The sequence below is a fragment of the Phoenix dactylifera genome, chromosome 7, assembly GCF_051530095.1.
Source record: "Phoenix dactylifera cultivar Ajwa chromosome 7, Ajwa_hap1_PhDact_Kaust_v1.1, whole genome shotgun sequence".
In the NCBI taxonomy this organism is placed as follows: domain Eukaryota; kingdom Viridiplantae; phylum Streptophyta; class Magnoliopsida; order Arecales; family Arecaceae; genus Phoenix; species Phoenix dactylifera.
Genome location: NC_143196.1, coordinates 2,902,863 through 2,914,569, shown reverse-complemented (window position 1 = coordinate 2,914,569; position 11,707 = coordinate 2,902,863). Strand labels below are relative to the sequence as shown.

General features: G+C 41.4%; 1 protein-coding gene across 1 annotated transcript; it reads right to left on the bottom strand.

The window, feature by feature from the left end:
* Positions 1 to 380: 380 nt before the first annotated feature.
* LOC103696101 (COBRA-like protein 4) lies at positions 381 to 4,398 on the bottom strand. Its single transcript, XM_008777629.6, has 6 exons — positions 3,988 to 4,398; positions 3,811 to 3,890; positions 2,401 to 2,857; positions 1,292 to 1,436; positions 925 to 1,202; positions 381 to 838 (listed from the first exon to the last, which is right to left on the bottom strand). Exons 1-6 carry the CDS (start codon positions 4,136 to 4,138, stop codon positions 549 to 551), a joined length of 1,401 nt encoding a protein of 466 aa, XP_008775851.3. The 5' UTR covers positions 4,139 to 4,398; the 3' UTR covers positions 381 to 548.
* Positions 4,399 to 11,707: the final 7,309 nt, after the last annotated feature.

The following is an 11,707-nucleotide window of genomic DNA, read 5'->3' as shown; positions in this document are numbered from 1 at the left end:
ACATGAAGTCCAAAAGTGCCAAACATGGAGACTCGTAGAACAATGGCAAAATTGTGTAGGAACTGAAGTATCACATTGACATTGGAGTCTAAATAAGGTAATTGCGAGAATTACTTGAATTCTTGTCAATCATTGCATAAGCAAAATAAGGAAGCAGTTTTTGGAAAAAGAAGGACAATTCTTCTCTATTTCCAATCTATCAAATGCTTAATCTTTTTCTAATCCTGTGAGAAAACAAGAGGAAGTTCGGGTGGTGAAAGTTTGGGAGCAAAATGCTTGCTTGGAGACGTGTTTCTCTTGACAGAACCTCTGTGGGCAATTAAGACTTGAGGAATCTAGACCCTCAAACCTTTCTCTCAACCATTCTTCACACATGCTCATGAAACAAATACAATATTGCTTGGTGATTCGGTACAGGCTAACTTGATTTTTTTTAGTTCCATGTATCAACCACTACACAAACTTTACACCAGGAGAACAAATTTATCTATGCTGTCAAAAAAATTGTGGGACAATTATCTCAAACAAGAGCTTACCCAAGTTCACACTCATGCCAACACCATTACCATCAGCAAGAGTCCTGAAGTGGCGAACGTCTTCAGCATGACTGGAACACTTACATGAGCAGAGTTTGGCAGGTAAGGGTATGAATCTGGTGACGGCATTGCACACTCATCACCATTGAAGTATACTTTACGCGGGAACGCCCACCCTTGTTTGAGAGTGAACGTGTCCTGGTCCTTCTGGAGGAGCACCTCTGACTGCACATTCCCAAGGGCCCCTGCCTCCATGAGCAGATCATTGTAAAACTTCATGCCGTAAAACATCCCAGTATCATCTGCAAGAAAACAAATGGCTCAGGTCTGTTTCTACTGAGAGTGTAAGGCTGAAGGGACAGGAGAAGGCAGCGTAGTTGGGGCTCACTAATGGACCCATAGGGGAGGAGGGGCTTATAGTCGAAGCTGAAGACTTGGGTGACATGGTTGAGGTTGGGGTGCTGGATGACAAGGGACCACTGGGTGTAGTTCAGGCGGTAGTTGAAGTTGGTGATGGCGATCTTGGCACGCCAGTAGTCCTTGTAGTTGAGCTTCACATGCCAGTGCACGCGGATGGGGCACATGTGGTGAGTGCACTGCAGCAATGGAGCATTGTCCTTCCTTGGTGTGTTGATCCCAGCTCCTGTCAGCCGCTTCGAGTCGCTTCTGTAGCATCATCATTCAGTGTAAGATTATTTGGCGCTTGTTGATGGATGGATATGTAACTGGAAATTTGAGTTTGGAGGATAATATACTTGATGCAGTTCTTGTTCCGGCAGCCACAGGCACATTTGGGGCAAGGGGTGATGGTGCTGTTGTAGAAGGATGAGAAGGAGACACAGCAGGGTGGGTTCTTGGAGGCCAAAAACTGTGAATAGGTGCAAGTCACATTCCAGGTCACTGCACAGCCATATAGCATTCCATCAGTTCTGTTTTGTGGAAAAAAATTGAAGCAACAACAATCAGGAAGCAATAAAAGGATTGGTAGGGATCATACTGGCATAGTTCAGTCTAGTGACTAAAAGCATCTGGTCTATATTATTAGTGACACGCATGTTTGTATCTGAAATAGTAAATAGAGGAGCTGAAAATGTTGTATTTAATTTGTAAGAGGATTCTAGTGCTCGTGAATTGATGCCCAGTTGACGATAATGCAAGGATTTGTCTTCCAAAGGACTTGGCTATGTGGTTGGCCACAGAGGTCTTAATTTTTCCATCATAATTATCCATGACAAAATCTGCTATTCAACTCTTTATTTTTTTCAGGGTCTCCTAAATAAGTTCATACTAACAAAACTTATTTATGGGTTCTTTGAAGAAATTTTCTGAGATAAAATCCAACATAACATAAATAGACAGAAAAATGACACTTGCTGAAAAACATATGCATAATGAGGCTATCATTATATGTGATGATATAACAAGGTTTCCAGAAATATCTCACTTCTGATTTTGATCTGCCAAATCTCTAATGGAAAAATCATTCATTTTTTCAGGAAAACTAATATCCTACATGCAAAAATAGAAATACAAAAATTCTTACATTCATTAGCAAACTAAAACAACATCCAAGCGCACGTCGAAAAAGAAAAAGATCAAAAGAATATGTAGTTGGATATTTCAACTGGTTAGTCTCATACAACATAAGATCGGATAAAACCCGAGTACTAACAAGTATGAAAGACTAGTTATATTGATTTCCTATACCATAGCTCACTAGATCTGATGACTATTCTATTTTACCAAGTACTGAAAATACCTTTTTTTCATGACAGAAATGTTGCTGGACTGACCAGAATGTTGCCAATCAATCCTTTATTCAGATAAAGTAAGATTCTTACTGAATGATGTGCTAGAAACTCACTGAGTGCTTGGGTTTTCCGGCGATGATCGGGTGTAAGGAATGTGGTGGATGGCACAATCTTGGCTGGTCCACAGGTATACCCTGGACCAGGTCCCAGCAAGGTGAAGTTCTTAGGCAGCTTCACCGTCTTGTTCGATGTCCCAGCAAGCCCAACACTCACCTGAAAGGATGACACTGCTGCTGCTGGGTCCTGACCCCAGGATCCAACCACCCCTCCTTTGCAGCAATTTGCAATCTGCTGATTGTATGGGACCCCAGGGAGCAAGTCGACGACCGTCGGAGTCTTCTTGCAGCAGTGAGGTATGTTCCCCTTGAACTTGGAGCAGTCTCCTTGCTCAGTTGTCTGGGCACCCACCATGGACCAAATCACCTCTTTCTTAGCCCATGACCATCCTAAGGTCCATCCAGGGTTCATGATGTGCCGGTACATCTGGAAATTGTTCATTATCACCACAGCCTAGGAAGTGAACAGTAGAGTTAGTATCAGTATCAATGAGTTACTTATTCCTAAGTCAGAAGAGTTCTTGAATTGAATTTGCTATAGTATATACTTTATTTTTATTCTTTCCTTCATTCAAAAGAGTTTGGCTTTATCTTGACTTTTTGTTATAGACTTATAACTATAGCTATTTTCTAATCTAATCTCATCAGACTGAGTTGTTGTAATTTGCTGCCTTTTATACCCACAAAAACAAGGAACTGATGATGCTTGTCATTCCTTCGGTGATTCAAAATATATAGTTTGGTTTTATCTCACCTTCGTGCTATAAGTATGGTTATTTTCTAATCTAATTTCATAGGACTAAGTTGTCGTAAATTGCTGCCTTAACACATGCAAACAAAGCAACTGATGCTTGTAGAGGTTAGGTTTTCTCGAGCAATCTGATAAGATTTAAAAGTTGTTGATAATTGACTATATATATATAGCACATTTATTTCGATACAAATGAAGCATAAGGGACAACAATCAATGAGCAATTAATGAAATATTCTCAGTATTCACTTTGTTTATTAGCCAAATGATTTGATAAATTGATCACTAATTAATATTGAGTCCATTAATTTCAAGACTTATTTATCATATTTAGTATTCTATGATATTTTTGCTATTTCCTTCTACTTTCTTGCGCACCTTTATACAAATATATCAGCTATTTTACATCTGTCTATTTTAATAGGTCTGAACCATTTGGAAACTTTACTCTTTTTTCCCCTTCTAAATTTCAAGTTTTTACACTTTGCAATTTGTGTCTGAATTCCAAATTTAATTTTTTTTTTCAACTTCTGCTTCTTAGATGATTACAATTCCTTCAGAAAAAAATATAATATGATTAATCTTAGAAATTCAGTGTAAAAATAAAATCCGAACCACATTCTCTCAAAAAATAAAATCAGAACAATGTTACTTACCACATATCCATCTGGAGTCCATGAAATTACATCCCATTTTATTGTGATGTTGCCAGTTGGATCTAATGGATCATATCCCACTAATTGACAAATCAAATGAAAATAATAAATAATAAAAACTAGAAGCAAAAATGCAAACTTTAACGCATTTTGAACAAAATTGTTCAGAACAAAAACCTGCAGGATGGAACATCATGCCACAGAGGAAAACTGACATAATGAATCCTAATTTCCTAAACAAGAAGCATGGACGCTTTCTGATAACGAAACATTCACTTCCCATGGAATTTTCTTCTTGCCTCTGGTTGCTGGGATTGTTTAGCTCCATCCTCGGAATTCAGTCACCCAAGCTACAAGCTTTCTGACAAATGATTTAAGAGCCTGGGTGGCCGGAGTAGGAGGAGGGGGCTTGTGGGTCTTAAAGAGATGAAGGGATTGATCCAAAGAGAAATCATCCATTGGAGTGATGGCTCACCTACTGGTTTGTTGGACCCTTCAAAAAAAAAAACTCTCATCATTCTCTGCTCCTTTCCTTCAGCCTTCTTTGTCTTTTGATTTTCTTCTATTTGAATTCCTCCGTTCTCAAGCAATGTGTTTGGTGAGAGGGAAGGAAGAAAAGGACGCGGGAAATTTGAAGAAAACCTCCCAACGGTCATCTGGTCCGTGACAGGGACCGTTAAATACCTTAATAAAATGGCAACCACCATCCCATATTACTCCTGTGCCCCTCAGCCATTTGAAAGGCTTAATAGTTAATAAAGAAGCCTTCTTTGCCATTCCATCGATGTTTCTGAATGACAATCCCAAAACAAATTTACCTGAACAACTTTGACATCGCCTGATCATGATAGTGTTTCAAGCCATGATTAATTTCATGGTGACACACGCTGTATATCATGTTAGATATCACATACGATCGCAGTCGCACTTCATTTTCTATTTACCATGGTAGGTGGTGCTCAGGAGTAATTTGGTGATGTAAAGGAAAAGAGTAGTTTGGTCATCAGAGAGTGATGGAAATCTTTTACGAAGTTGTAAGTAAAGTGTGCTTGATTAAATTTTTCTTTTTTCCCCTTGGTGAGGAAAGGAAACACATAGATATCTTTCAATATCTTCACATGGAGTTTGATCTTGAAGGAAGACCTTCTATTCTTTTACTAATATTAATATATAATTCTCAAAGCAGGTGGAGTTGGCAGCAAGTAAACGGTCCCCATCTGAAGGTTACTTCTCAACTGAGTTCCTACGCGCCATGCCATGTTTTTCTTCCCCTGCCAGGTCTAGCCGGCCTGTTCTCTGTTGCTGGTCAGCTGTCAGACAAAATATCATATTCTATAATGCTAAAGGTGATCAGGTGTACTTCTTCTACAAGCTTTAGAGCCATGAACTTTATCTGCCTGTAGATTGGAGGTAATGCAATGGACTGAATTGAAGAAAACTTGTGTTGTGCCCACTTATTCTGATTATGCTATGGCTTGCAACTAGCATCCATAAGAGGAAGATGAAAAGGAATAAGATGCAGGGGATGATATATTTCTTAGTGATTATTTTGTTGTCCTGTCTTACATGCGTCTCAAATTATTTATCAGATAGGTGCTCTTTGATCACCTGCCTAGTCTCTGAAGAGTAGCAATTTGCATTTCTGTTGTTCGAAGATTCTCTGGGGCTACCAATGAAATGTGAATTATATTTCCATCTGTAGTATCGGGCGATTTTTTTGCAGCTTTCTTCTGCTATATTACTACGATTAACATCAGATTTTTACTTGTTTAACAATTTAGTGATCTGAATTTTATATATTTTAGTAGAAGTAGAAAAAGTTAGGGATCCATGTTTGATAACTAATCAGCAATTTGATTGCATAATTTATTGCTTCAGCTCTCTGTAATGCTAGAACATATTTTTAAGTTACTAGTTATTTATTTCTATGGTGTAGTATAACATATCAATCAACAAGGTAGCACTCTGACTAAACTGTCTGAAATCATCACTGTTTCTATCTCTCCATATCCACCAGCACAGCGCAACGGTTGAACAATCTTAACCGATCCTTTTGTTCTGAGGGATCCGACACTACCGCCATTTTGAAATGATTAAAGAAGTCTGAATTGGTCGAACCAAAGCGCCTTATCGTTTATTGTGCATCATGATCCCCTCATCTATTTTGAGTCAACTTATGATTTTGTTTCTCGGTTTAATACTATGGAGGTTATGAAGCCAGGTGGATCTAGTCTCCTCTTGTTTTCCTCAAAAAAAAAAAGAAAAAGAAAAAGAAAAAGAAGTACTATGGAGGCTTAAGACCTTTGCCGTTGCAAACTTATAAAACTTCGTACTTATAGTGTCAACTTAAAATGGCTAGCCAAAAAGATATTTTTTTGGATTTCTTAATCCTATATAAGTACCCATGATTTCTTCGGCGAATAACCAATGTAGAACTAAACACACGCCTGCACGAGTCGTCACATACTTCCCCTCATTCAAGTCTTAACGTCCTCATCAGGCAAAATATTCAAATCCATTCAAGTCTAATCACAAGCACCACAATAGGCCCGTGGTCAACCTCCATGAACCCGTGCTATAGTATCCCTTAGTTCACATAAACTATTGGATTAGTTCGCTCTAATACTATTTGTAACAACTTAAGACCTCATCCAAAATAGCTAACCGAAAAGGTATTTTTTTGGGTTCCTTAGTCTTCTATAAGTACGCAAGATCTTTTTCGTGAATAACTGATGTGAGACTAAATACACCCCCGCATGGGTCGTCACAGTTTCATATTCTCCTCACATGATAACTCTGGGAGTAGAAAATGTTATCTCTAGGCTTTTCCTAAAAGTCCCAACATAACCACAGTCTCTTTCCAGAGTTCAGATACAGAAATCTCATGGATATTCTTTTTTTTAAAAACAATAAAGATTCTAAGTTAACCTCCTACATCTCTATGAAGGATAGAAATAGAGATGTCAAATGAGCAAGTTGTTTATGAACTAGCTCAAGTTCAGCCCGAAATTTGGCTTGAGTTCAGCTTGCTTAGATAGTAAGCGAGCTGAGCAAGAGCTAGGCTTAGGTCACTAGAGCTTGGTTCAAGCTTGGCTTGATTATAAAATTAGCTGAGCTTGAGCTAGGCATAACTCATGTTCGGCTTGTTCAGACCTCTAGTTAGAAAGCAGTCTTAAGTTCAAGAGCCTCTCTCTCTCTCTCTCTCTCTCTCTCTCTCTCTCTCACCATCTTATAAATTTATATTTTTCAAAATTAAAAAAAGCTAATCAGAGCTGTCTCCATTCATTTCTGGTCATCCTAACGGGTCAGATTTAGATCCGATCTATTCCATTTAGTTGGATCGACCCATGCCCTACTCATGACACTCTGGTTTCATCATGGTTTGAATCCTGGCCTGACCAGGGTCATCCAATGTGCACAACTTGGGAGAAGATGAGCAGCCAGGGAGAAAGGCTTTAGAAGCTTCAATCCATGAGCCAGGGTTAATAATAGCAGGGCCAGCAAAGCAATATCTAAATACAAAGACGGTCATTTATCTATATGAAGTTACATAAGATTATTTTACACAATTATCTAAACCATTTCCTTAGAGTATACACAAAAACAAAGCAATATCATACTCCGAAAACCATGGCTTTTTACGCCAAAACCACTAATAACAACATTACTCCCAATTCCTAGTTGCCTCAGCAGACACAGATAAAATACAGCTTGCTGTACTAAAAATTATTTTACTTGCTGTCCTTAACTGGGTGCAATCTTAAGTAAAACACTCTTGAGCAACAATGGAGTTGGAACTATAAAATGTCAACACTTAAGAGGGAGACCAAGTTGAAAGGAAACTAATTGACCTTCATCAATATTTCCAAGTTACACCACTAAGAGGACATCGATGCTCCTGGTTTTGACTGGTCTCCAATGTGAAACATCAATTCTCAGCCCACTGTGTTCTGAAGCTCATGTAGGAGCAACTTTATCAATATTTGGTCCCATTTCTTGGTTATATATATATATATATATATATATATATATATATATATATATATATATATATCAACATTCCCATGCACATGAATGCATCTGCACTAAGAGGACATTTCCAAGTTACACCACAAATTCATATCAATGGGTCGTTGGATAAAACCAGAGGCATATTTTCAGTTCTTTTCTGTGTTGCTGAAAGAGAGAGTTCAGTAATCATCTAACAGTTCTGGAACCTGTTTTCTTAAAAGGTGTATCCACTGATGGCAGCAATGACCTTTGTGATTGGCTTGTGCTTGCTCCAGCTAACAAGGAGCATGTTCTTGAATCTAGATGTTAGGTATGTTGCCTTCTTATCCTATCTGCATTTTTAGCTGCTGCAGCTGCTCTGAATCCTTTCGAGAATGCTCTTCTTTGGAATATCATCTGATAAACTTTGATTATGTCAGAAAAAAATTGAAAATTTCATCTCTATATCGTAAATACTCAGTAGTTTTCAATGAAGCTAGCTTTACCACATAGTAGAATACCTTTTTTTTTTTTTCACAAGTATCTCTCAATCACTTATTTGTAGGTTTGAGCACTGTGAGAAAGTTACCTTGAGTTTTTAGTTATCAAAATCTTTGCTTCTGAGCCCAGTGAAGTTTTATTGTAGATTCGGATTGTCAGATATATTCTTCAGTCATTTACAAATTTATTGGTTGTGTTTTTAAATCATCTCTGATAATTTGGTTATGTATAAACTACTCATTATTTTACAAAGCTCATGATTGCTTATTCACGATCCAAAGCTCGTCGAGGTGATATTTGCATGCAGTTTATCATAGCTGTAACAAGAAATGACTACCAAAGTCATGAGGAGATCATCTATTCATGAACCATGACATACTACTTATAAAAGAATTTCAATTTATTTCAGAACAAAACCAACAGTGCCATTTTTTCTTGGAAAAATATGAAGAAAAATAATAAACATACAAACTTATACAATGAAATGGCATGTTAATTAGGTCAAAAGGTTGTTTGCTTGCTCGTGAAAATAATGCAACATTTTTTTTTTAGAAAAAGAAAGAGCAGCATTGCATCATATAAGAAAACATATTCAGAAGACAAATCTCTCCTGCGCTCTGCAGAACCAAATATCGGAGAATGCTGAGTGTTAGCTTAGCTAGTGATGTGACTGTATGTAACCCGACACTGTAGCTGTTATAATATCTGACACTGTAGCCGTTATAACTGTACATGAGCTGTATACGATAGCCACCTTCTCCTTATAAAAGGTGGGCCATGGCTGTCTCCTAAGTGAACAAGAAATGCTCTTTTTCTTCTCTACATCTCTTCCCCTCCCCCTCCTTTTTTAAACAGAGGAAGTCCAGAAGTATAGCTAGCATAGTTTCCGCAAGTTCCTTAGCAAGTGTCCTCCAGGGATCATGCCTACCATTAATAAGTTCTTCTCGAGAAGCAACAAATGACATACCAAGTCATAGAGATGGTGCAATCATCTTGTAAATATATATCATGTTGTGTCGAGCCAAAAATGTTATATATGTTTACTTGTCAAGTAGGAGCTAGTATAATGTCACTTGCTATTGTTCCAAGCTTGGATTGATCTGGAATTTGAATAAAAGCAGGCTGTATTGTGTTTGGGGGAAAAATGGACCACCCATAAATTAAAGCACCCAAATCAGAAGGCTGCCAAGCTCAGAAGGCCGAGCACAGAAGGCTGCCGAGCTCAGAAGGCTGACCTCGTCGTCTATATGCTGCGGCCATGCCCTGCAGCAGCCTCACCGCACCATGCTTTACTTGCCGGCCACGCCACAACATATTAATCAGGGACCATACCCTGTTACGACTGTTAACGCCTCACCATTTCCAAGAATGTACTGCACTGCGCGCCACAAGCAAGCTCTGGCTGCACGCCATCTCCTCCCATGATGGAAACGAGCCATCCACGGTAACTCATTACTTCACACGCCCACTTCCAATCGTGACGGTAACCCATTAATTCGTCCAGTCACATCACAGGTAACCCTGCCACTCTCCCTATAAAACGGGAGCTTCTCCCTCTAAAAAGGGGGCCGGGGGCTTCTTCCTCCGAAGGGAGGGCTTGAGACTTTTACATACAGTCCATCTCCTTCTCCAAAATTAAGCCCCCCCTCTGACTTAAACATCGGAGGGCCGGCGCCGGAAACCCCGGCCACCGGCTTTTTGCAGGCCCCCACGGAGGACGCCGCTCACCGACGGACCGCCGCCCGCCAGTGTTCGCCGGACCTCCTCCTCCTCGGTCCGTGGCCGCCCTCGGGTCCAATTTCCAGCAACAGTTGGCGCTAGAGGAAGGGCCCGAGTTGTGGCCATGAAACTAAGAAGCAGAGGAGTCTTTAATGCCTCTCGGCATCATGCTCCAAGTCCCGAACTCTCAGTCTAGAATTCACCACCAAGATCTCTGGTAGATCAAGTTCCACAAGTCCAACCCGAGCATTTCGACGCGCTAGTGCAGCAAGTCCAGGCATGAGCCATTGCAGCCCAAAGCCTGCAATAAGTGGAGGCCCCTCCTGTGCCGCCTCCACGGGTTCATGTTAAGCAGAGGAAGAAACTTTCTCCGGAGCCATCTCGAATCAGGCATGACTCCTGCTGCAACGACGTATGTGGGGGCAACCAGTGAGAAGTAGTAGCCCAAGTCTCACGTCAACGAGTTGGAGGGAAAGAGAAATAAAAGCTAAGGTTTGGAGAAGGAGAGTTATGGAGCTTTAAAATGGGATTGTAAGCCTCTGTGGCAAAGGGTACAGCCCCATTAAATCCCATTATCCTTCCAAGTCTTTTGTCTTCCGGCAGCAAGTAAGAAATCAGCATGTTCTCCCTCCTCACGGGCATAAGTCCTCAGGATGGCGCCCGCGACGTTGCTCTCCTTCAGAACGTCGCCATCACCGAAGCCCCCGCCGAGCTCATGCAGCTCGAGCCGAGCTCAGAAGACCGAGCTCATGCAGAAGGCCGAGCTCATGCAAGCCCCCACCGAGCTCATGCAGGCCGAGCCGAGCTCAGAAGGCCGAGCTCGTCATCCACATGCTGCAGCCACGACCTGCAGCAGTCTCATCCGAGCCGAGCTTAGAAGGCCGAGACCAGAAGGCTGCCGAGCTCATGCAGGCTGCCGAGCTCAGAAGGCCGAGCACAGAAGGCCGAGCACAGAAGGCTGTCAAGCTCATTCAGGCCGAGCTCATGCAAGCTGCCGAGCTCATGCAGGCTACCGAGCTCAGAAGGCCGAGCACAGAAGGCCGAGATCAGAAGAATGCCGAGCTCAGAAGACTGCCGAGCTCAGCAGGCTGCCGAGCTCCGAAGCCCGAGCGCAGAACACCTCTCCCAGAAAATCGAGCCAAAGAAGGCCGGTGCTGAGCCAAGTCCTGAGGGACTTCGAAGCTCGAGAGCCATCAAAATATCTCCAAAAGGTACAGGACACCACTTTGGCTTCAAATAATTTCAATATTTTATCTATTTTTAGGTCGGAGAATCCAAAAATGACCTACGGATATCTACATCTCCAACGTTGTCCCGATCTGAGTGGGGGCGCACGGTCGCCAACGGACAAGGTCCGTCGTCTCCGGATATGTCTACATCTCCAGTTAAGCCTGAAGCACCTTGCTGCGCTGATATCGAGCTCGGTCTCGATCTCCCTCAAACACCTCGACAAAGGTCAGGATGCCCCGTGAGTCGACAGTAGAGTCCCAAACTCCCTCGACCTCGGAAATCGTCGTAGGTCGATAGTGCATTCCCAGACCCCTCGACCTTGCGCACGATCCCTCGACCAAGGTTGGGATGCCCTGTGAGTCGACAGTAGAGTCCCAAACTCCCTCGACTTCGGGAAGCGTCGCAGGTCGATAGTGCGTTTCCAGACCCCTCGACCTTGCGCACGATCCCTCGACCA

Coding starts and splice junctions, on each gene's coding strand:
- LOC103696101 (XM_008777629.6), bottom strand. CDS start 4,138: ATGGAGCTAAACAATCCCAGCAACCAGAGGCAAGAAGAAAATTCCATG. Junction 2,858..3,810: donor GGACTCCAGATGGATATGTG/GTAAGTAACATT, acceptor TTCACTTCCTAG/GCTGTGGTGATAATGAACAA. Junction 839..924: donor CCTCCCCTATGGGTCCATTA/GTGAGCCCCAAC, acceptor GTTTTCTTGCAG/ATGATACTGGGATGTTTTAC.